The sequence below is a fragment of the Poecilia reticulata genome, chromosome 4, assembly GCF_904066995.2.
Source record: "Poecilia reticulata chromosome 4, P_reticulata-male-v2, whole genome shotgun sequence".
Lineage (NCBI taxonomy): Eukaryota > Metazoa > Chordata > Actinopteri > Cyprinodontiformes > Poeciliidae > Poecilia > Poecilia reticulata.
In genome coordinates, this window is record NC_088833.1 from 29082900 (window position 1) to 29109886 (window position 26987).

A 26987-nucleotide genomic window follows, 5' to 3' on the forward strand; every position below is an offset into this window, starting at 1 on the left:
GGTGACGGGAAGCTAAAATAGAGAGGAATGGATCAGAACTCGCAGAAAAAAAATCTCAAGAAGTGTGATTGGACTGCACTAGCTGTGCCTCAGGCTCCAGCTTGGCACCAGAGGCGACACTCTACAGCTCCGCGTCACAGCTGCCAATGTTTAAACAATCAAAATTAAAAGTTTCCTTTGCAGAAGAGAATATTATTTCCTGTATTTTCCACTGACTGAACACAGACAGACCTGAGAAGCATTCAATGTAAACAGTTTTTATTTGTTTCCTCTTAGAAAAACTTTTCCACATAGTGGTTCAGCACTGCCATACAGAGAAAACATTCACCCTTTTCACAAACTTCCTATGCAGATAGATTAGATACAGTATATAGGAATATATTCTTTTATAAAAGCAAATAATAGGTAATAATGTTACCCACATTTTGACATACATTCATCAGTGGTGTAGATGACACATTCACATTCATTTTGGACTCTGTTGAAATATTTCCTTCAATGTGGACTGGTAAAAGATGCAGCTTCACTGAATCTTAAAAACAAGAATTTTGTTCATTTTATGACTTTGGGTTAGTCCAGGTCGCTCTCTAAAGTAATCCATTCACTTACAAAATGTTGCCCCATAAAACCCCCCAGCAATGTTCCTGTGGATTCAAGACCTTCATCCTTGGAAGACCACATCATTCCTTTCCCCAGGTCTGGTGTATCCTCAGGATTTTAAGCAGCTGACTTGTTAAAACTTTACTTATTTACATAGACTTGCTTTTTAATCTTTTTTTTTCTTGGAGCTAACTCCAAGAAAGTTGCCTAAAGATGCAAGGATCTTTAGGCAGATCCTTGCATCTGAAAAGTCGAACTATCTCTTTAACATCAGTTTAGTAATGAAAACCGTAAAGAATACATTGAAAAGCCTTAAAAGTGCTTGAACTGTGCAGATACGTTGTTCCCATTTGATGGATAAAAACATATCCCAAAGTCTAACCTGTTGCATTATGCTAGGCTAAGCTAATACATTATTTAAGTATTTAAGCGAAGGCTAAGGAGATCCATGAGGCAGCAGCAATGCCCACCAAAAACGACACAGCAGTTGCTGACGCTGTAGCTGCTGCGTGAAGATAATCTGTAGCGAATCTGATGATAATATAACATGAGGGCGACTTGTTAGCACTTTTCTGTCTGTCTCATAATGGTTTATGTTTCCTCGGCTTGTGTCTCTCTGGGAAGCGTTCCTCTCATTTGTGGGGCAGCAGCGGGACAGACGTTGCTCTCGCCCCCGTCCTCGTCACCACTTCACGGGCTATTCAATTAGCACAAGAAGCATGGGAGATGGAGCCATAATGGAGCTGATGAGATGCACAAGGACAGGTGACACTAATCAGAGCGGCGCCCCATTGTCTCTGTGTGGGCATCATTAAGGGAAAGAGAGCGATTTCAGGCTCTTTTTTCCTCTCTCTGAGCACGTACACACTTTCTCTCTCATCATCGGCTTGCAACTTGTTCAAATGTGCGTTCTGAACAAAGTGTGAGGTTTGACAAAGGAGAAAACAGTAAATGGGTGATGCTGTTTTCAGCAGACGGCACCAAAAAGAGTCAGGGTTTTGTGAGATCCCTTTTGATTCATAAGACGACGAGGCATTCGCTCTTCACCACGTCCGGGTTCTTGTCGTCTCCTCCGCCGGCTGACATTTGACCCGCCGCAGCAGATGCGTCAGATTTTTGCCAGCATTCCCCCCGTCTGCTTCTTGGCTGAACTGTGAAGGAGCTCCTCTCCGCCCGCCGGTACCGACTGCTGAGGTAACTCGACAGACACCTGGGAAAACACCACGCACAAGTCATCGACGTTTCCACACGTCCCACTTTAACGGCCACAACTTTCAAAGTATTTTCAATTGGAAAGACAATAAAATGTGACATTTTGAAGGTCTTGCAAAATCAGAAATGTGTATATTTTTACGTCGCCTAATTAGTAAAGAGACTCCACCTGTGTTTGATGTGATCTCAGTTCTTTGAGGACTTTAGAGGTTTGTCCAAGAACATTAATGAACTAGAATGATGAAGACCATGAAACACAGCAGACAGGTCAGAGATAAAGCTTTGGAGAACTGTATAGCAATACTTTGTGATATATTGTTTTAAAAAACCATTTATCACATTTTTCTGTAGGTAACTCTTGCTGTGTGAGCATGGCAAAGCTTTCATAGACCCACAAACACATATATACTGCTCTTGGAAAACGAAACAGGTTTTTTCTGGAGCCTCTTACTTAAAAAAGCGAAAACTGTCATTAAACTGTCACAGTAACTGGATTTAGTCGTATTTTTGAGTTTACTTACATTTATTGATGCTCTTGTGGAGCAAACCAAAACAAAAAAATGAATAAAAAGTAACATTTCTGGTCATATTGTCAGTTTTATTTTTTATTTACCGTCAATAACTAAAGTTTATCATGAGAACTATGAATCAAAATTCTTATCAGGGTAAGAAGTTTTTCACGATAAATGATAAACAATACGATAAATGCCCACCCTTAGTTGACAGGGTGGTCCAACTGGACATTTGCCTCCTCCTCTAAGACCGCAGGAGGGTTATAGGTATAAATACACAGAAAGTGAACCAAAGACACAAAAGCTTCTTGTAAAAAATCTGCATTTGAAAGAGAATTTTTTTTTAAATCCCATCCACACAGACACATCTTCCTTCTATTCTGCTGGTTTCCATTTCTCCCGTTCCTCCCCAGAATGTGGTTTTACATTCTATGAGCCCCAGCAAGGCAATGTATTTCTGTCTAATTAGTTACATTCAAAATGAGATCAAGTAACTTTATTAGTGGAACAACATAATCCTAATCTTATTAATAAGAGTATTCCCTCTTATTAAAAGGGTTTTTAGAGTGTGTAGAGTGTGTAGAGTGTACGATGTGGCCATTCAGTTGAAGTTAACCGTGTCTAAAACAAATGTTAAAGGAAACTGTGGCCATTTCATGCAAAGTTTCTGTAAAGTAAATCAGTGCCATTCTACACAATAATCTTTTCTTCACTTGCTTTGCAGCTTGAGATTGAGATTGGTTTGGAAGTATTTGATTTGTTTAAAACCAAAAAACTAATCAATAATTATCAGTATCGACTGATATAAAATGCTTATATGATGTTTTTCAGCCATGCTGTTCTACCCTGCACTGCTTACTTAACTTATGGCCTAAAAACTAAAGCAGTAAAATCAGAATTAAAGCACGTATGGTTCACTTCAAACGATCGTTAAAGTTAATTAGTCGGGTCGGATCAGTTGGATGTTTTCGGCCTGATCTGAACTACGCTGGTGTTGGGCACCAGCACCAACCAACAAAAACAGATGAATGTCCACTTAACACCACCAGAACTTGTTTGGAACAGTGGAAAAAAAGTCAGACTGTCTCTCATATAACACAAACCAATAAAGGGTGAGGAAAATGATTGCCTGGTCGCTTCCACAGTCACAGTATCCGCAACAGAGAAAATCCGTCTTCAGCCGTGATGAAAAAGCTCTGTGCCATTCATGCTGCTGCATACTAACTATCTCAGCAATCAGTTCATTATCATTAGGTCCATGTGACTGATGGAAGGGCTAATCGTGATAGCTTGACTCCGAGGTGGTCGAGCAGCAACACTTTGTATCATTTCCTGCAATCAGCAGCCACTTAATATCAAGACATACACCTTTCAGTGCTGCCTGGCACCCTGATGGAAGGCCGGCCAAATCAGGACTCATTATTTCCAACCGGACTATTTGAACTATGAGAGTTAATATGTTTTAATTTAACATTTTTAGGAGCTGAAAAGCACAGCGGACGAAGGCAGAGAGAGAGAGAGAGAGAGAAAAAAAAGCTCCCCCGGTAGATTGAGAGAATGGATAACCTCGGCCCACATAGTAATTGGCTGCAGAGGCAAATCAATGGCCTGCATCAGAATTGAAGCATTCTGCTTGTTTACAACATCTATCATTTGTTCTTATCAAGCGTGATCAGAGCAATTTTCCCTCCCTTAATATAGGTTTGATGGCACAAAGAAAAGCTCAATTCTCCCAGAATTGGAAAACACATTTCTTGCGCTTTGTTGGTAACTAAACTGTCAACAGATAAGAGAGTCCACAGTATCAACTCGGCGGGGTCGGGGGGGGGACGGTGAGGGGGTGATTCATCTTCCAATTGCGCTGCTGTGTTTTCCTCTGGAACAGCTGGAAATATAGTCCCGAACAGAAGCCTTTGCTTCAGAGCGTTTCCGCTCCGAGCCGACTCCAACTCACAAGGATGTGCAGTTGCCACTTGGAAAAGGCCCCATTTTTCTTTTTTTTTGTCTTACACATCTAGAGAAGGGCGACCCGTCCTCAGGCAGCTCTCCAAACTGCTGGAGACAGTAGCGTGAGGTGAGAGAGCAGGGTAGGCCACTTTGTATCATGTCAGCGCTTGTGCTTAGACGCCGTCTCCACAGTGTCCCTTGTCACCAATCACATCCTTTTAAACCACCCAGGGAGCTCGACGCCACCCCACCCGCACACACACACACACACACACGCACGCACACACTCCTTATCTGTCAATGCCGCTTAAATAATGTAATTAATGACTTAATTAACATTTCCATAATCTATTTTAATAAATCTAACACGGCATAATGAGAGTTTCTAACCTCCGGGCGGTGGCATATAAAAATTCACAGCGCGGCGCTGCGCGGTCAGGGCACTGTCTCAGCGCCGCACACTCTCACCATGACAGCAAAGGAAGGAGAGGGCGCATATTGTGTGACAGCCTTCCGAAAGGCGGTTCCAGGCTGACAAATGTCATGTGACTCGGTGAATGTGTCCACTGGGCGACCTGCAGCGGGAAGAGGAGGGAGAACCGAAGGACTGGTTTGGAGGCACATAACGGCCACGGCAAAAAAAAAAAGAAAAAAAGACCAATCACTGAAAACTGAAGGAATGAGACGTTTTACTCTGAAAACACAGAGTTCTTTTTTTTAATGTAGGTAAACAGTAAACAGTAAATGTAAGATGGTCACAGGAGTCTATGACGTTTCAAGATGAAATAAAGAAAACTTATCCACACACAGAAATCAAATATAATGTTAGCAAAGAATGTTTACTTTTTAATTAAAATGAAAAACAACTGAAATCATATAAAGTTATGTAACTTTAATAATAAAAAATATATTTTTTTAAATATTTGTTCAAACAGTCACTATGTTGTGGCTGTATTAATACGAGACAGATAATCTGTGAAAAAAGATCCAGCTCCTCGCAGAGCTACCTAGAAACAACCAATCAGAACCAGGAGGTGGGTCTTAGCGCTGACAATCACCCTCGCATTGGCCTGATCATCCCGGTTCTGATCTGGATCTATGATACAGCTTCTTCCTGATAGCATAGCTTGTCATGAATGCTAGGTAAATTAGCATAGCAACCGATTACAGCGGATAAACTGTTTTCCTGTACAGCGAGTACACAAGGTTGATTGACAGCACTAAGCCCCTCCTCCAGGCTCTGATTGTTTTTTTTTGTTTGGGAGCATTTCTTCAGATGGCAGTAGTTCAGGGAAGAGCTGGAGATCCATCTTTTCACAGATTATCTGTATCATAACAAACCATCACCATGGTGATAGTTTTAAGGAATGTGTAAATAGAAGTTACATACAGAAGCTTTAAATACAAGTTAAATACTGATAGAATGTGTAACTACAGTAGGTCAGACCTTCCTGTGGGATTCTGGGATATCTGCAGCGTTCTTCCTAAAAGTGTGTCATGCTGTGAAATTAATGAAGATATTTTCTTTTTAGGTGCTTTGATTCTGTTTATTGTTTTTCAATTTTTAATGAGTTGATCCTTAAAGGCCACCGTAAACTGGACAGATACTGATAATGCAGATATGTCAATTTAATTGATCCACTTAAATGAAATCACAACAAATGTACTTGAGCATTAATCATGTTAAAGAAGTTTTTTAGCATTAAACCTTTAAATGTGGTTTTATAAAATGTCCTATGTTTTGTGGAAAATCTGTATGAGACACAACGCTGTCAAAGCTTCTAGCTGAATGACGACCACCTGAACCACAAGCTGTAAAAAGGAAATAAATAAAACAGAATGTTGTGAAAAAAGAAGCAACTTTAGCTCTTTAAGAGCCATAAACCAAGAATTGAAAAACTTTCTGTTGCAAACAGTCATAATTTATAATGAGAGCAAAAGTGACATCTATTATGCTCAGTCGCTGTGAAGCAGGACTCTAATTTTATTTTCAAAGACTGTATCTATGGAACTACCAAGCTATTAGCGTCTTACATCAACGGTAGCATAACATAGTTAGCATTACTAGCGTAGCAGTCTCCATGTGTAGACCTGTATGTTTTCTTTGAGATCTCCAAAGCCCTGCCAACATTTCCAAATCTCATGTAACATGAAACTCAGGGTTTGAAAACTCAAAAGATTAAAGATTAAAACCAGAACAACTTCTGGTTCTAAAGCCAATCAGGTTTCCCTCTGACTTCTAATGTTGTGTTTTCTTAGTTTGTACTTGTACTCAATTAATGTTGTGTTTTTAGAATATGTTGTTTAGGCCTGTCACAATAAGCAATAAATCAATTAATTGCACGATAAATTAAAAAGAGCTCAATAATTTCCATTTACATGATTTATCATTTTTCTCTTTCTACCAAAAACTGGATGATAAAAGTTTTCAGTCTGGTGTTCTGGTGTCCACCAGCCCTTTCTTTGAGGGGCAATTTTACTTAGAGACTTCATAATTCATTTTATTTATTGTTTCTGTTGTTTTGTTCATGTATTTTGGATATTTAAAATGTCTTCTAGTTCCAATTATTCATTAGGATTAAAAGTTTATTGATCTTTGAGAATTTGTTCTTGCATTATTTTGCCACTGAGACTTGAAAATGTTCCCAAAACAATAATATTTATCACAATAACATCTGGGACAATTTATTGTCCAGCACAAATTGCTATGGTGACAGGCCTATTGTTGTTGTGTTCTTCATTTTGTCACTGCGTTTAGTGATTTGTAGATGCGGTTTGAACTCAAGGGCCACCGTATGAGCGAGTGGAGGACATGAGCAACAGCGAGGCATTGTGGAGGGTTTGCTTGTTGATCCCTCGCTCGTCCTCCTTTAGGAGATTAGAAGGCGGAGTGACGGGTGGGGGTGATGGGGTCGTGGAAGGAGGGGCTGCTCCTTACAAGGCCTCCCAACCCCGCGGCTGACGTGTGATTGAGATACACACTGACAGGGGGCAGCAGGAGGCTGGCACATCCCAGGCAGTACGAGCACCACGCGGGGGCCACGGGGTCTTTAAAGACCACCAATCCTAATGAGGGCGCCCACCAACCCGCCCCATTATTCTGGTAATAACACAACAAAACATCAGTCAGCAGAGAAACCTGCACGGAGCACTTTATACGGAAGACTTTCCCCCCCTAGCAACCCTGAGGCTCTGTTCTTTTCCTCACAAGAAACTCAATGGGCTTTTTTCATTTTGTTTCTGGGTATTTTTGTCACCAATTCTTACAAAAAAAGGTGTTTGCTTTTCAACTGCGGCACATCCTCGCCGCGCTCCGGGAGCGGGTAAAATACCTGCGGAGGAGAACTGCCAAGAATGTGGCCTGTTGGAGGCGGCTGAACACGCTGTAAACAAACCCGTTTCCTGTCATAAAATTACAGCTCATTAGTAGCGCGGACAAGGCCTTCAACAACATAATGATGCAGAAGCTCTCCACCGCTGCCACCGCATTTATTAATTACCAGCTGACTTGCCGCATTCCTCGCAAAGGCAGTTAATAGGCGGAGAAGGAGAAGTTATGGGCCTTGTTGAGTTAATTACAAACAGCCTCTCTTCCTCCAATTTGAGACAAAACACCGAAGGAAGGACGCACGCACGCAGAAGACAACTTTTAGTTACGCTACTGGCACAAGAAGCGGTTGCAGTTTATCTGAAGGTCCTCTCTGCTGTTGAAAAAAAAAAAAGAAGAAAAAACATTAACTGGGGATTTTTTTTCACAAAGAGCGCCGCTTATCTAAATCTCAGCTATTGCTTGTCGCGGGGAAAGGTGGAGAGGTCACAACGAAAACATAGATTGATTTTCAAAAACAAGTATAATGAATTGAAGTTCTAAGTATCCCGACTGAGTAACTGAGAGTACGGCAATTACTGATTACATAAAACTGTTTGGTTTTTTTCTCTCTCTCTTTCAATCTGATTACGGCGTCCACCATATGTTGCTTTTCTAATCAGAGAGTAGATATCTAATGTAATATTTACGAGGCGGATGTTAATAAAAACAGACTGTTCATTTACTAATGGTGTACAGTACAGCAGGCATCAATCCAATTAGCAATATCATAATAAGGGAAACGCTAAAAATAAAGCGGAGGGACGATGCTGTGGCTGGGGGTCAGAAGTAACGTGTTTTTACAGTTCTGTGGATGAGGAAGACATCGTGTAAACATAAACACACGTGTTATTAATAAGTGTTCTTTACATAAAGTGTAATTAAGGAAAATGAATTCCCAATAATTGATTAGAAATGTAACAGGATGAGATCGCTCCACATTAAAACATTGTAGTGAAGTCCAAAGTGAAGTCTTTCTCACAAAGAATGATTTATTTGTGTGACTTTTGTCTTGTTAAAGTAATTGTGAGCTTTCATTAGTTTGAAGGCATGGGCATTGTTTTAGGACTTTTATTTTGAAGTAAGAAAGGAAGCAGCTTTCGGTTGCACGGACGTTGCAAACCCATTCAAGGTCTCCTCCAACATCTTACACCGTTTTTATTCTAATACTTTGGGTAATCAGTAAAATAAAATGTTATAGATAAGATTAAAAACTGTGAAGTCTGGAAGTCATTTATGTTGGCGGAGATGAAGAAAAGCGTCTGACTGTGATTTGAGTTACATCTACACCTGAGGGTGATGCAGTGAGAAAAGTGAGAAACATCAAGAAGCAACACATCACCGAACACCAAGATTCAAACTCTGCACCTTGTTGCTACCAGATACCTCATCCCTTCATTTCACCAGCTTCCAAAATAACTTAAAGCAGCTCATAGTAGGCTCTTGACTTAACTTTATTAGCAACTTTAGCTGGTAATAAAGTTAAAGTCAGTAACTCTTAAGCCCGAGTCTGGACTGATCACAATCTAAAGTACTTCAAACCAGAAAAAAGATCATTCTGGACTAAACAGCCAAGTTTTAAATCAGAGCTTAAGATTTATAAAACAATGCAACAACAACAAAAAAAAGCCATTCTTAATTTTCTCAAAGCGATTGCTCATCTGGCAAGTTGAATGTGTAACTACTCCCAAAAATACGTACAGTTAGAGACATGACAGTTTTGCGATTTTCATTATAATTTATTTTAATTTGTTGTGATGTTTTATTGCCTGTTTCATTTAGTTTTAATTAGTTTTTAGAGTGGGCTTGCTGGTTTTTATTAGTTAAATATTGTTTACTTTTTCCATACTTTGGTTCATATTTAGGTGCAGAATTTGTGATCATGTTTACAACTAGTTTGCAAATTACAGCCGTAATTTGACGTAAACTGCTTGCATTGGGGACAAAAAATAAATAAATTTCCCATCAGTACGAAAAGCTAATAAATGAATTCATAAACATGAAAACAAAGGACATCATATCTACAACTTCAGTATGTTTCAGTTAGTTGTATAAACACATGATATAGTTCCAGGTGGCTACTGCTTTTCCCTGTTAATTACCGTTTCTATTTATTTCAGTGAATGAAAAGGTTTTCTCAGTTTCAGTCTTGGATATTTGGTTAGTTTTGGTTAACTATGGTAACCTTGGCTACTGTATGATAAAATACTCACATGATGAGCAGCAGCTCTGTCAGGAAGCCGAATAGGGCCGCTGCCACTTTAAAGGTGATGGGAGGTGAAGGGTCGTGGAAGGCCGTCATCAGGCAGTGGACCACGAAGGGCGCCAGACCCATCAGAAGCAGCACGGTCATCAGGACAAGCCACGTCTTCCACTGGGAGCTGACCGATCGCCATGGAGACGTCCTCTGCACCTGGTACTGGAGAAGAGAGAGAGAGATGCATCATTACATCATCTCACATGTCTGATTTCACTAATCGCCACAAAAACTTTGTGAACTAAAGGAAGAATAACAAAAGAGGTTTCAAATACAAAAAAAATGTTAACTGTCTGTCAGGACAGAAAGTGCTGGTTGAGATAACTTCAATGTAAGGAAACACTTTTTAAATTTCAACTTGAATATAAGTTTAAAATAGCTCCCAAGTTTAAATTTCTGTACTATAATCAACCACGTGACCATCAACACTCACTGGAATCAGGGTTAGTCTTTTTTAAAGGGTCCAAGATGATATGCAATGTTGTACTCAATGGCTTGCGTCTTGTTAATTTAGATATGTGTGTATATATATATATATATATATATATATATATATATATATATATATATATATATATATATATATATATATATATATATATGATTGGAGGCTCAGTTTGAAACCAAAGTTCAGACAACCTGAACTTATATTTAAGGTGAAACTCCTGCAAGTTTCTAAAGTTTGAATTGTTAAAAATGTAAAGGTCAGTCTGTTACAAATCAGTCAAAAGTTGATGTGAACCCAGTAAAAACAGTCTCGATTAGAGGCTCAGATTAAAGCCTTGTCAACCTGATGGAAATATTTCCTCCCGTTCTTTCATTATATGCATACAGGCAAACAGTATTTTACCGTAAACATACTGAAAAACACTACAGAACTTAATTCGTGTTCAGAGAAATTCACATACATTAATTTTTGTATCTAACAAACATGAAAATCCACTCAGTTATCTGCCCCTCTGCAGCTGGCCTTCATCTGGTTTGTGAATTTTCTTTTGAAAATGTTACCTGCTGCAGTCTATATAAAATCTCAAACATGTCTGAAAGTCAGATTGCATTTCACGTCAGATCCAGTAAATGAAACTAGAGGGTTTCAGAAAAGCCAAGAACTTCATTTTAGGACACGTCAGTTTCAAGGCGTCACATGTGGATGTTCTGCAAAGACAAATTTCTTTTAAGTTACCTTGATGTATGCACAACGATTGATGGTAACAGTTACTTGATTATGGTATAAAATGACTCTGTGTCTGGAAAAATACATAATGTCCCCCCTGACCTCTTTCCACCTCCTTAAATACTCTTTCTTGGAACACCATGCAATTATTTGTGCTTTACAACTTTTTAAAACCTTTTAGGCATTTAATTTTTATAGTAATGCTGCACACACTGATGATGATGGTAATGAGTTGGGGTAACATTTTACGCATTTATTTACAGAAATAAGTTATCCTGCTCATAAATTTAGTTGTGCTTTTATTAGATTGGTAGTTCTATAAAAGATCGACCAATCAAAGCAACATAATGTCACATAAAGTTTGAGTTGTAGTCCTATCATTGGTTACATGACTTTTTGCTAAAGTGTTGGTCTATTAAGAAGATTTTCCGTTTAGTTTTCTAATTCCCCTAATGCCAACCCAAAGAACAAGGAATTGGCTCGCAGTGGGAGTGTTACTGGTTTAACAATATAAATGGATGATCACAGGATTTAATGAATGAGTTTTTGTCACCTAGTAAATTAACTTTTTTCCCCCCAGTTAGCCCAAGGGGGCTGTACTGTGCAGCGATATGACAGCAATGAGTCGGCGAGCAGCGCTGCGCCCCCTGCTGACTATAACACCGAAAATAAAATCATTCTTTACGTCAGGCTGAAAGGAAACTGTTAGATTCCACTCTTTCAATAGACTTGTTCATGATTTACAAAACAGCACCTCACTTCTCATTAACAATAAGTTCATTAACAGATTAAAATTTTCATTTCCCGGTTGCATATTAAGATGTTGTGTTATTGCGGAGGCAGTTTCAAGTGAGGTGGTCCGTGAGTGTTTGTTAGATGGGTCAAGTGGTCCTCACTTGAAAAAGATTTAGAAGGACGACGTCTTTTCTACCAACTTGCACGCAATGACTCTGTTTATCAGTCTGCATGACCTCCAAATACAAGCGAGAAACTTCAAAAGAATTACAAACTACAATCCGCTAATTTAGTCAGAGTGACTAAAATCCAAGGAGGCAAAAAGTTCAGGATCCGTGTGCGATGAAATGTACGAGTTCTTTAGAGCCCACTGACACAGAGCACCGCTGGAGGAGCAAGCCCAGACACAGCGGCCTGAGTAATGAAGATGGATGCATTCTGTTATCAGCCAGCCACTTAGTGGGGCCTGATGTAACCTTAAACATTGAGGATAGCTCAGTTGCACAAAGAATCTAATTAATGAATAGCCGCCATGAAAGAGGTTGAGGCGAGTGTGCATTTGCAGATGAATTCCAGACGCTAATCAAACATTGTTTAAGTGGTTTGGTTTGTCTCCAGAGCAAAGCCATATTTGCCCAGGACTTAAGGCGGTGTTTGCAGGCGGGCTTAATGACTGCATGCATCTTTTAGTGTTTTTTTATGCATGAGTATGTGTTTTTATTCTTGTTTTTTTTTTGTGTGTGTTATATATAACAGTTCTAAACCTAAAGTGAAAGCTGTGTTAGTTTAAATTTATTCCAATCGGGCTTTATTACCGTGGGGTCATGCTACATTGAACAGGAGGTCGTCTTATAGGAACTTTATATTCCACTTTAGCTCTGTAACTCACAGCATGTTTACTGTTTGAAGCTGTAGAGCACCAGATGTTTGACTTGTTTTTTAAATACAGACGGCCAGTGGTCTGGAGCTATTTATGTAAAACGCTCTATAAGTAGGTAGGCGACACGTTTAGTAGTTTAATAAAAATCTCTAAATGAAATTATTATTATCTTAAATCTGTTAGCTGCAGAAGGCTAATGTGAACTAATGTTGCTAAAGTTTGCACATCCCTGTATCTTTTATATATTTTTCACATTTCAAACACAAATCTTGAGTTGATATTTTTGTGATAGACCAATGAAGTGAGGCACATAGTTGCAAATTAGAATGGAAATAATACATGGTTTTTAATATAAAAAAAAAAAAAGCTGAAAAGTGTGACATACTTTCATCCATTTTCTTGACACCCTTGTCCCTTAATGGGGTCGGGAGGGTTACTGATGTCCATCTCCAGCTAACATTCCGGGCGAGAGGCGGGGTCACCCTGGACAGGTCGCCAGTCTGTCGCAGGGCAACACAGAGACACACAGGACAAACAACCATGCACACACACACTCACACCTAGGGGCAATTTGGAGAGGCCAATTAACCTGACAGTTATGTTTTTGGACTGTGGGAGGAAACTGGAGTACCCAGAGAAAACCCACTCATACACAGGGAGAACATGCAAACTCCATGCAGAAAGACCGGGGCTGGGAATCGAACCAATAACCTTCTTGCTGCAAGGCAACAGCTCTACCAACTGTTCCACTGTGCAGCCTGGCATACTTTCACCCTGAGCTAAATACATTTTGCTGGCTTTGCTAGGCACTGAAGTTGTTGCTCAGTGTTCTTTGCATAATAACCCATCTTTGTCAGGCTGGACAGATGTTCTGTTAAAACCTCTCAGTTAGATAATAATACATGAATATATTTAGCTATATATTACAGAATCTACACCATTCTGTTATGGTTCAGGTTGTATATTAAGATTATTTCTCCTGATGGAAGATTAACTTCTACATTCTGCTGTGAGGTTAAAGAGTAAGAAGGTTAAAGCTTTTTAGATTTTTGTTTGAAGTAACTTTTGAAAGTCACTTTTCTTCTGTTTCACAATCATTCCCCAGTTTACTCTGGTCTCTCTGTGACGGTGTAGTCGATCCATTACTGATATCCATTATATACTGGATATCAGTCATGCAGACTGATATCCAGTATATTTAAAAAGGAGTAAATTTCCACCAAAAACTCTAGACATTTTCTAAAAATAAAAAAAAGACAATTTCTGAGCTCCAAAAGTCAATTTGGTTTAAAACAAAAACAGAAAAATTGAGATTATTCTCACTCAAATTTTATAGAAAAAAACTTTTTTTTTCTGAGTTTGAAAAAAACGAAAATTTTTGACTTTTTTGAATTTTTTCTCTTCCTAATATGATAAGATGTATTTATCAGATAAAATCCAGCTAATGTAATGGAAATGTATTTCACTGTGATAAAATGTGACAAAGGCTAAAAATGTCTGACCTTTGGGAAAGGACTGTATGTTGGAGCTGATAAAGCAGCTGGAAAACATTTTGTTAATGATAAAGTTAACAACAGCAAAAAAAAGAAAACATTTGTAGCTACATTTTTGAGCCCAACTAAACTGGCTCCCTAACGTTGACTTACTTTCTCTCGTAAAGCAAAGCCAGTTTTTGTAAACTCACTGCTCGGTTATCGTGTTTTGTTGGTTTGTCTTTGCCATCAGAGGGCTGTCTTCTTCGTTGAACTATATTTTCCTCAGCTGAAGAAGAACATCTGCTGTGCAGGTAGCGCATATTCATCAGCTGTCGATTGGGTTTCACAGCCTCTGATTGTCGCAGAGATCATCCCTGGATGCAGCTTGGACTAAAAAGGTAACATGGTAGTGTTTCTACGCCCCCAAATATAAAATAACTATGTGATGCAGATAATGTTTTTCTCCTGAATTGCTGTTGCCTCCTGGATATCTTGGAGAAATCTTTAATAATGTTCAATGTTGCATTTGTTTAAATGATGAGTCAAAAATTCTGGCTGTGACTTTTTGGGGATCGTAATGTCTCCCCTTTGGTTTCACAGTATGACAGCTGCTGCTTATTAATTATCTCCTTTCGTGTGTGTGTGTGTGTGTGTGTGTGTGTGTGCGTGTGTGCGTGTGTGTGTGTGTGTGTGTGCGTGTGCGTGTGTGTGTGTGTGTCTACTTCTGGACGGAGAGGGACTTGTGAAAATATGCAGAAGTTGTATTTGGGTTGACCAACCAGCTATTAATATTGATTGTATTTGAGTAAATAGTGACCCACTTTTAGAATATGTGGATTTAAATAATCCCGATATGGACGCTTCGCTCCTCTATTGATTGATTGGTTTAGTCTTTAAAGGTCAAAGGCACAAAACATGAGCGAGTAAATAAACAGTGTCAACTTTTAAAGTTATCCAGGGTTTTTGAAGTATGGTTTGAGTCTATGACAACCATAGTTCATATGACATTACTACCAATATACAGAAGAGTGAAAACTCTAAAATTTCACATTACAGAGAAAAAACTAAAATGACTATTTTGTTTCCTCTGACGTCCTGACTGATGCCTTGATTCCGTGGAAAAACACAGTTCTTCAAATTTCTGGAAACAATTTTCTTTTTCCATTCAGGGTAATATAAAATGATTAAAAAGTAATAGGCTATGTCCTTACTTGTGCAGCTCTAATTTACTCTGTTTTGGCCTTGGTGTCACTGAAAGAGGCTCTGTTGTGTGATACAGCACCACATCTTTTCTGGAATGTCTAAAACAGCTGAACTGCTTCCTAGAGAACACATTTTAAATACAAAACGCAATATAAAGGCTCAGTCCAGGTAGAACATTCACTTCATTTAAATGTTTTTTTTTTTTTCAAAGTTATTAGTAACTTTGGATATTATACAAAATTGGCTTTTTTTTTTTAAAGCTTCACATCATGTTATAATGATGTATATTAAAAACAGAGTGTTGCTTTGGCTCATGAATGTCTGAGAAATCCTTGAATCTCCAGTGGCAGCCATTCAGGCGTGCCTTAACGCCTGCTCATACGAAGCACCGCCTATTCCCACTAAGCTCCGCCTCCCCAGCTCAGTTCCTGCCCTATTCAGCTCCACCAGACTAGCGGCAGCAGCAATTAGCAAACTCCTGGTGGAACCGCCCAACTCTTGAGCCAATAATACAAACCAACTCTCAGTCCAACTTTCCTAAGAACAGCTGTGAACGGCCTAATGGAGAAGTATTGTTGTGATGACTCGCTGAAAGGGGAGTGTTGGAAAGAGTAGGAGGTTCTTAAAGAAACAGGCCAATCTCCAGGTGTCAGATGATGCAAATATACATTTCTTTTAATATATGCAGCATTTTCATCACAACTGTAGGTAACATAGTTTCTTGATTTTGCAATAATATACAACTGTTATTATTGTCTGGAAAACACATAATACCTGTCTTTAAAAGAGGTCGTGGCCATTGATGAAAAGAGTTAAACTCTTTACCACTTCAGCTGGGTTAAACCTTTTGTTATCCACTCGGTGAACATCTTTAAAACATTATTTTATGCTATATAAAAATACAACTTTTCCCCCCAACTGTCTGATATTAAATCAGATTCAACTCTTCTTGAAATCTTTTCCTTGCTATCTTTGGAAGTTAGTTTTGTTTTGTTTCAAGTGAACTAACATATTTGCACTAGAAAGTACAGCAAAATTACTTAATAATATTTAGTGTTTTTTCAGTGAGGACAAAGGAGGAAGTTTGTAACTTTGGGGTCAGGGGGGCACTCTGCTGCAAGAGGGACTGGTGCACTTCACAAAATAGTCGGCATAATGAGGAAAGAACATGGAAATATTGAAGATACACCTAAACTTGGGCACAAATTGGTCTTTCAAATACACAAATACCCTCGTAACTCCGCCACATTAGTTATAGTGTTGTAAGGACGACAACATCAACTTTGAAAAAGAAGAGATTTTATTTCACAACTTTGAAATAAAATCTCTTCCTTTGAATTATACATTTTTGTTTGCTAACCTTCTTGAGTTAGAGAACATTTGCAAACATGAGAATTTAAATTCATCATGACTATGCAGCCTGCTGTCAGTAAAGTCAAAGCTGTTGTGTCTACATATGAAGATTTTACACAGAAAATGTTTACAGTCCAGGTTGAGCATACTAGGAATGAGCCAGAAAAATATCCTGGATGAGTAACTAAGTGAAGAACAGAGAACATCCACCTGGTCTGTTGAGGTATGGACAAGGGCTAAACGCACGGCAACTGGTAAATAAAGGTGCTTTGCAGGAAAAAAAACAAAAACAAACAACAAAAAACAAAAGGCCATATATAAAAAAAACACAAGATTCCTTGAAGTTCCAATAAAATCATAGAAACATGCAGACATAATCACATAAAAAGTTAAAACGAAAATTGAACAAAAGACGAAAATCCCTGCAGTAAGAACATGATGGAGACCAATCATTTGAGCAAATTGTACAGAACGAGAGTTTTAAACTTTTACACATGTACCACAATTATGTGCAGAACTAAAGTGGGGAACTCTATGTTCTGCCTCGCAACCTTTAAAAGTTACACATAAAACAAAACCAGAAAGACACGCATGATGAGGACGGATAAATCAGAATATGAGGACTCTGTGCTATCATTAAAGTGTGGGAACATTACTGTTTCTCACTGGAATACAGTGATGTTTGATCTTTGTAGAAAGGCATCATCCAAATTTAAACCTGCAGCTCTGGAACATCTAACCAAATAAGACCAGGACGAAGCCCGATAAATGCCGTAGGAGTCTTTATGGCAACAAATCTGACCATAATGCATTACTGAAAACACCTGTTTTCAACACGTGCTAAAGCTATGCTACATGCTGCACAGTTTCCACTCATTAGCATTTTAGGCAGCAGACTGAAGCAGTTATAAAAAAGCAAGCATGTCCACTTGTCTATGACTTATCCAAAGTGTCAGTATATGCTAAACAGAATGCAGAAACAGCAAGTAAATGTCATTTATTTTATACTTTTACTCTTCTTTTTTTATTTTGTAAGAAATTGTTCTGCTTCACTGTTTACTCTTAAAGTCAAATGTAAGCAAAAATAACATTATTCTACCCAGCAAAAAAAAGGAAGCCCATTCTAGAACTTTTACCAAGAAAACAGGAACATTGTCAGTTTCTTTTAATAAAAAAAGACCTCATTCATATCCTCTAGTGTAACCATGAGTTACTCCATCAGCAGAGATAACAATGCATCTCTTTTGTCTCAGCTTTAGCAAACCTTGGCTCAGCACTGTAAGAAATGGTAACAGATCTGCTAATGTGCTCGTGCTTTTGCTAACTTTTCAAAAATGTTTACCGAATCTAGATTCCACTAAATTAATTTACCAGACAGATTCTAAATTAATAATTTACTTGGCTGCTTTCTAAACTTTCAGTTGAATAAAGTTTGACCTCTGTGTTGAAGTTTTGGTTATCGGCTGTTAAGAAATCTTCAAGCAGTTAGTCGTTTATATTAATGCTCTTATTTTGAAGTGGGTGAAAACTGTTTACGCAGCTGTTCCATTTCCTCTCCTCCGATTCTCTCCTCTCCCCTCCTCAAGGCTTGTATGTTTGCCCTTGACATATTGACATATTACGCCAAGGGCATAATAAGTCTTATCACCTTGATGTCACACATGTAAGTCTACCACACTATACCCAAGAAAGCATTTCTTGTTACGGTACTTCTAACTACTTACAAAGATCCATACTGTGCCTGCAGTAGTGGAGATCTGGAACGCTTTTTTCTATTCTGTTTTGGTGCTTAGTAACCTTTAACTGGCTCTTATGGGCATATCGACAATCTCTTGTTAGATCTCCTGGTTTCAGGTGCAACATAAATTAACTGTGTAATGTGGAAATGCCAGGCCGCTCCTGAGACTCTTCTGTCTGTCTCCCGTGTACATGCCGTTTGTTTGCTAACATCAGGGGTGAAGTTCCACTTGGACAAGACCAAACTCGAAAGTCTATTAACTTATTGAGATTAAATGCCTGATGCCTTTCCTTCCCATTTGCTCTCCCCACCCCGCATGGCCACTTCTCCTGACCGGCATTACACCTCCAAAGCAGAAAGGTGATTGATGAGACCCATCAGGCTGCTCGGAATCTCTCTCATTAGACTCCTTATGCATCCAAGCAGTTTCAACACACACGGAGAGTTGAAAGTAGGGGGTTGGGAGCAAAAGGTTCATCCATTATTTGACTTTTCAGATGATAAGTACCCTTACTAAAATTTTACCCCACGTATTAATCTTCTGGAAGTTCATTTGAGCTTTTTTGGGGGGGGGGAAACAAGTAACAAGGCGTAAGATTTCTACTTCCTGCGTGCCATGGTTGGTGAAGGCTATTTGTTTCTAAGCGGTTCCATGACTGTTGCGGTGGATCCTCTCATTGACGATTCTCTTGATGACGATGGAAAGACGAAAAGGAAAAAAGTCTTAGGAAATTTATATATACACGCACTGCTAACAGATGTGCTCAATCACATTAATGCAAGTGCAGCACATTATAATGAACTAATTGCCCAGGGAGGCTGGATTCACTACAGTTTCCTGGTGATTGCATCGCTGCAAACAAAGTGAGGTTCCAGCGCATTCAGATAAATAACCTCATTTTATCTGACAATAACTAAGATAAATAGTCTGAACTGGAGCCCTTTATTGAGCTTGTGCTGCAGCTGTTTCATGTTTACTTTTCAGCCCTTACCCCAGTAGGATTTTTTTTTTTTCAGGCAACAAGTTTGATGAATCTAGCAGAGACGATGTTGGAGCAGCATTCAAACATTACAAAGAGAAAAAAGTGTGTAAATATCTGTGGTTACAGCAGAACTATTCACTGAACTACACAAAGTGTAGCAGGATTTTATCAGCTTATTCTATTAGTTAGCACCTTCTAGGGATATGATGAGGTATCGTGGCATAAAGGTAAGAGGTTTAAACTTGACAACTTGTTGCTGTTCACGTGTGAGAATCTTATTTTGAAGGAAAAGGGGAGTATTTCCTGTTTTACTCTGCTGTGTTGTCAGAGGGTGCTCACAAAGCACTTCTTGGGCTGACACACTCAACTGAAAAAGTGCTCTAGTCTTAGTCTTTATGCCAATATATCATGATTTCTGATGATTGTGATGACAACATTTAAAAAATGTCATGTTTTCATCATGTGAAGCATCTTGAAATGCCTTATTGTTGAAATGTGTTACACAAATAAACTTAACGGTCAGAGGAGCTCCATCTGATACGCACCGACCTGCATTATGAGTAATTCAACAAATAATTATTTGCCCACGTGGATTGTGTATGGAATATTGAACTTTCATCTGTATGACTAGGTATGAAAAACAGACTGTGATAAAACTGTCCCTACTGCCTCAAATCCTGCAGTTTCCCAGCCTTGCGGTTCAGTAACATACTCCATCCAGCCATTATAGAACAGAAGCATTTTACACCCTTAATCCCAATATACACACAAACACAATATGAAACACAGTACCGTTAGAAGTGACATGCATACTTTTTTCAGACAATGTGCTTAATTTTGTTATGTTTTGACCCCCGTATAAAGTGTTTTAACTGTGCTGAGCTGTATGTTTCAAAAACTGTTTTTCAATTACAAATGTGCGCAAATCTTTGTCGTTATACGGCTACTGTCTAAAAATATCCCAATTTCAAAATTGTGGTGTTCCCATTAAATAAGAAATGCATTTAAAATCATGTGAATAAGCTTGTTCACATAATAAGTCAGTAAGACTCATGGTGATGACAAATGTAAACACTTCTGAGATATATTCATAGTTCAGTCATGGCGCTAGCGCTCATCATATATCAACCATTAGAGGAGACGTCGGATTCTTATTCAGTTGATAGAGCGACAAGCCCCGCCTACTGGAGAGCGGCTATGTATGCGGCGTTCTGGACAAATTGTAGTCAGCGATTTTACAGAAAAGCTACGGATTCAACACTTTCGAATGACAAACTTTCGATGATGCACATTGTTCAAGGAGGCCAAGTGCCTCCAAATAAGCACCTTCCTGCTGTGAACAAACTGGTTTAAAAATCCACCTCAAAAACTTTTTAGCAAAAAACTTGAGTTTTTTAATTGCTGTGTATCCACGAAGCAAAATTATTCTTCTTTTTTTTTTTTTTTCCAATTTTGAGCAACTTCATGGTCAATAGAAACACAGTGAACCACACACCATTTTCAGGAGTGACTCTGAAATAAAACCTAAATACAAAAAAGCAACTCCAAAAGCTTAAATGGCTGTGGAGCAACGGTACTTGACACGCTATTGGCTGTCGTTTACAAAGCAGCCAATGAAGGCCTGCCGTTTATTTTCCTTGGTGCTAATTGGCTTTACACTTAAGAGCAGAGATGAGGAAGACCATGTTAGCTTCTGAGGTAGCGCCAAGATGGTTTCCTCTTTGAGTGTTAATGCATGGTAAGGCCTGTTTGGTGTTTGAACTATTAAAAAAGGCCGCTATAAGCGTTTTTAGAAGGGGTCTCATGTATTTATGGATTTTAGCTGTTCACATCCAGCTGCTGTCTCTAACCCCCATAGTACCGGAGGTCCACTCTACACCTGTAGGTGTTAGTTCTACCTGTCATAGATCTGGATCAGGCGAAATATCAAAATGAGAGTTAAATCTGGCTGTTTGATCAATCTGTGAAGTACACTGGTGCTGCGTGGGAATGTTGGCAGGCGTCCTGTTGAACGGACGACGGAGGCCATGTCCACATCCTTGTGGGAAAATGCAAGACAGTGCATGCGAGCAGAGCAACAGAGGACGCATTGTGTGAGGGGTTTTGGGTGTCGGAGACAGGAAGAAGCAGACTTTGTCTGTACAGGGTGGGGCTCTGGTCATCTGCCATCGGATAAGATATCCTGACAAGGCAATCGGAGGGAAACAAATTCTGCAGCCACACGGGTACAACGCTCTCCTTCCTCACCCTGATGAGCTTTTGAAAAATGGAGTGCGGCTGAAATTGGTTTTGTATGAGGGGCTCCGGATCTGTCTGTTGTCAGGATTATTGCCACCTGTCTTCATTGGCTGCAAAGGTCTTTTAATTAATCTGCCTCTCCTTCTTAGTGGCCAAAGAGGACAGAGTGAACGTCAAGCTGTCGGCTCCTCTCAGCACCAACGTGTCAGACCTGCTGCAAATAAGCACGTCTGGTTTAGCAGGAGACGGCAGTGATGCAGCAACTCCAGCATCAACAAAATATCTCTTCTTTCATTTTAACAGCAGGGTGATAATTAGGTATCTTATTTAATTTAGGTAATTAAAGTGGGAGGTATTTTTCTTTTTTTTTGATGGATGGTGATTTATAACACTATTAGGGCCACTGCAGATAAAAAATGACTTTGTTTCTGTTAAAATAGCTACTATCCAGAAAAAACAAGGAACCTGTGTGAATTTGAAACAACTTTGAGTTTGAAAACTTGAAAATTTGCTTAAAAAAAACCTTGAATTTTGAGATTAATCTCAGAAAGTTTGCAGAAAACAACTTGGAAATTTGAAGTTTGCTAGATAGAAGCTTGGAAACTTTCTACAAAAATAACTAAAACATTTTTTAGTTATAAAGGCCTAAACTTGTCAACTTTTCAAACTCAGAAATTTCCAAGATTTTTTCTAGAATTATCTGAATTCATCTCAAAACATGTTTTTTCCAAAGAAATTTTTAATTTTTCAGGGTCAGATCAGAAATGTCCCTTGTTTTCTCTAGAAAGTTTCTGTTTTTTATTAAAACATTTTTCTAGAAAGGTTTTGACTTTTCAAACGCTTTTTTTCTCATTTGTTGGCGTAAATGTACTCCATAAAAAAATTTTAAAAATCCATCTACAATGTCCCTAACACGCCGTCGTAATAATTTCGATTCTGGTCAGTGACTCTGCAAACGGAGCTCTTGAGATATTCCCTTTCATCTGAGTGTTAACTTCTGCAAAATAAAAAACCCCAAACTATTTCTACGACACGTTTCCACAGGAAGGTGACCCCGATATCAGCAGATGTGAGCAGAAGCTGTGAGCTATAGGAGCTACAGAATGAGATGCAGCATTGATGGAAGGATGCAGAAGGATTAAAACGGTACTGGAAACCCACGCCAAACTTATCAGTGTAAAAGTGTTATTACACAACCATCAGCTTTGTTGCTGGAGCAGGAGAGGGTAGATGGATTCACAAGCATGGAATACTGCAGGAATCAAGACGGGAGTGTGTTTGGGGGGGAGCACAGCCTCAATAGACTTCTTTCTTTTGTTCCTTGGGGCCTCGTGAGGCGGCTGCAGAGACCTGCCACCGGCCCCGACCTCGCACAGTGTCAGGTTGATCAAGAGTTTGTCGGGTTTGGGGTGGGGGAAATCTGCACCTGTGCGTTCCTCTGAGCGTTGTGATCACTTCGGATTTCCTGGAGTGAAGTTTGAACTTGGCCCCACTGTCTGCGTCTCGGGGCGTGCCCGGACTCGCTCGACGCAGAGAGGTCTGTGTTGTACACACTCTCCGCCGTTTCCTGTGGAATGTAAGCTGCCCGCCGCACGGCGCGGCCGGGTGTTTTGTTGTGGCGCAGGTGCAGTTTGGGAAGCGAGACTGGAAACCACGTCGCAGCACGCAGGTCATTCAACCGCCTGAGAGGTTTCTCGGACTTTTGCCGCAAACATAATGGAGCTTTTTATTTTCCGAACGGAGACAATCAGATAATTCTCATTGCGCTCTCCTCGCCCTGAATGCATGCCGAAACGCTCTTAATCAGCAGCGCTTTTCTATACGTTTGATTAAAGCAAAAATGAGCTGTTGCATCTCTAAGGACTTCTTTTCAAGTGAAGAATACTTTTTCATTTAGCAGATGCTCATATGCGGCACAGCGCCGTTGCCGCCCACAGGTATAATCAAGCAGAAAATTAATAATCCTTCTGCAGGACTACAATAAATCACTGCGCTTTGGACAATTAATAAAGGAGGCGAAGCTCGGGGTGTCTGATTACAATAGTTATGATGCATATCATCAGGACTTAAATCCAGCATTTTACAGTGGAGCTTCAGACACCACTGCACATTACTGATGTTTAAATTGGGAATAAGGGAAGGTCACGGGCCATGAAGGATGTTGTGCATCTCCATCTTACAACTCCGGCCAAACTGCATGTGTTTACTTCCTGCATATCTCATTTATAACCATTAGCGCAGAGTCAAAGCACAGCAAAAGTACGTTCGACTAGGAAATTACCGCAGAAGTCTCAACATAAAAAAATACATTTCTACAGAAGAAACATTAAGTTAAAGTTTGATCCTATAAAGATGCTAGGTGAACATTGTCCAAACAGTTTTAACCATGAGATTTCATTACTGCTTAAGCAAATGTAACAGTATTAGTTGATGTTAACCTTGTTTAAACATCAATAAGCATGGAAACCAATGAAACAGAGCACCATGAACATCCTGTCAGTTTTCAATACATGTCTAGTGTAAAGGCAGAACTTCTCTACATAACACCAACTTTTAGCTCTAGGGTTATGTGAATTATTAAATATCATAAATGATCTAATCTTAATCAGCAGTCTAACCTCAATATTGCAATAACACAGCAAGCTTCATTGTGTTATTTTTTATTAAACAACGATGAAGTCGGTATGAAAACGCAAAAAGACATCTTTGCATTTTATCCGCAGAACTTCAGAAAGGAAATATCAGCCATATGCTGCTAATAAAACGGATTTGAAGTGCGACAATCTGTGTAAAAATGAGGCGTTTTGGCAGCTGCTCACCTGGAGCATACGGGTGGTCGATCAGTGCTGAAGCTGAAAGACATTAGCAACGACCTTCCAGAAGTAGTTACTGCTGCACGTCAACCTCAGAGGAGTTTTAGGGCCATTTTCAAACAATTTAAGAGCACATTTCTATCTCGTGAAAGACTATTTAACAGTAAAATATATCGAACGGTTCCCGGTCCTTTCGGGACCGAATGTCCCGGGATATTCACAGAAAAGCCAAGGCTGCACAATTCTCAGGAAATTAAAATAAAAAAAATAAAGAAAAACAAGAGCTCTATTTTACACTCAGTCAACCTACTGAAGGTCAGAGTGAAACTCAGAACGGACGGATGAGTGTAGTAGATGTTTGGCCGTAATGCACAGCTGCACGTTGTTGATAAAGAAAAAGCATGAGAGCAAATACATGTGACACCAACTCTTACGCATGATAGTCGATGTATAGAGATTCAGTCATTTTTTCCATGAACGTCTCTGTCTACCACAGTTATCTCTTGACATCTGCTAAACAGCAGATGTCATCCCCAAAACGACAACTGGTCTACCACAGAATGAAAAGGTGTGACAATGGCCCTGTCAAAGTCTACACCTCAAAATTATTGTTTGGCTTTAGGAGAAAGGACCATAAATGAATGAAAAACACATGGACTATGTCTGGATGTATAAAACTGTTGACCAGTACATTTTCTTACCTATATAAATCCATTGTTCATATTTCTCCTTTTTTTTAAATAATATTTTTGTAGCTCTAGTGGTCTTTAGTGGAGAGTGGTCAGATAGGAAAGTGGATTGTAAGAAATGGGGAAGACATGCAGCAAAGGTCAGTGGGTCAGGACTCAACCCTGTGACGGCCGTGTAGTGGATTGAGACCTCCATACATGGGTGACGCCCTTTACCCAAGCCTGATGTGGCAAATGGGAGGCAGATGAGAAGAAAATGACGCAATTTTCGTCACCAGTCTACGTCAACGAGAACCGATTTCTGCACTTCATATGACGAATGCGGGAGCTTTAATGCAGTCTTATAAAAGCTGACAAAACGGTCTTTGAGTTTTCAAACAATTATGTCATCATACTAGATATAATGCAATTTTGCAACTCTCATCTCCACGAATCTTTCATGAGCCAGGTGTGCAGACATCTGAACAGCAGCTTCCCTTAGCTTTGACGTAGAGCTTTCAAGAGTCAAGGGGAAAAAAAACACCAAACAGGATCCAACACCTGAGTAGGGTAGTCATCAATGATCGGACATAAACTTCCTCCACCTGACATGTGGTGGGAACAGGATTAGTTACACACACTCATGCACACGCACACACACACGCACACACACCCCCACACACACGCACACACTCAGCCTTGGCTGACTCACAGTTTGTGGAATCACAAAGTAATCTCGAGGCACAGTCACTTAGGAGGCAGCTTGATGATCCCAGGCCAGTGATTTATTCATCTTAGGCACGTTGTGAGGCTGTAAGAATTTGTCAAGTTAGAATCCTAATTAAAACTGTTAATCACAGATTCCTGTTTGTTCAGCACTCGAGTGAGATGAAAAATGTGATCAAATTATTCATTGTGCGCTTTCAGACAGGTGAGCCGGTAGAACCCTGGGCCACACGGTTTGTTTGTTTTTCCTTTCATCTTGAACAGAGTTATCCTGACGTGTTAAGCTAACTTAAAAACCAAAATCAAAGTTTTACGTTTACAAGCCAATTGTTTGGATCACTTTGGATTTGTCTCTTCTCATTCATCCCAGATCTTTAGAAAAATGAAGACTATTTGTAACGTGTTTGTTGAAACTTACACCACACTGTCACCATGTCGTGACAGAATGGAGATCGATAAAAAGAAAAAGGAAAAAATCAAGTTCCTCTGCTTTCTCCCACTGCTAACTAGAAACAACCAATCAGAGCCAGGAGGCGGGTCTTAGCCTGTCATGAATGCTAAGGCTAGTTAGCATAGCCACAGATGACAACAGATTAAGTTTTCCTGTCCTGTAACAGTAAGTTGTTTCTCTGCCAATGGCACATTGAGCAGCAAGTACATGAGGTTTATTGTCAGCACTAAGACCATCCCCCTGGCTCTGATTGGTTGTTTTTGGTCGGGAGCGGTGCATGTCTTCCAGTGGCAGTAGCAGCTCAGAGACGCGGTGGAGGAGATAGATCTTTTCACAGATTATTGGTTGCATATTAAACTGTCACAACATGGTGGCAGTTTTAACAAACGGATAAAAACATGGGAATTTTCAGAATTCAAAAAGTTGAAAATTTTCTAGAAAAAACTAAAACTTTGAGATCAATCTCAAGAAATTTACCATATTCTTATAAGACTTATGTACATACTGCTGCTTTAACCGAATAAGAGTGGCATTATCAGAATGTAGTGAGAGTGAGCCAGCAGCTCAAAAAAAAAAAAAAAAAAAGCTAAATTCCTCCGGAACCTTTTTACATTTTAAAATTCAATGTGATGTATGAGGAATGACACATACTGTA

General features: G+C 39.4%; 1 protein-coding gene across 1 annotated transcript in view; it reads right to left on the reverse strand.

The window, feature by feature from the left end:
- Nucleotides 1-241: 241 nt before the first annotated feature.
- Nucleotides 242-26987, reverse strand: part of LOC103463970 (uncharacterized) — a 95494-nt gene continuing 68748 nt past the window's right edge. Inside the window, exons 4-5 of the mRNA XM_008407747.3 lie at nucleotides 9852-10057; nucleotides 242-1810 (exon numbers count right to left, since the gene is read on the reverse strand). Coding sequence (XP_008405969.1) covers nucleotides 1618-1810; nucleotides 9852-10057 — 399 coding nt within the window. The 3' untranslated portion in view covers nucleotides 242-1617. The remainder of the gene's footprint in view (nucleotides 1811-9851; nucleotides 10058-26987) is intronic.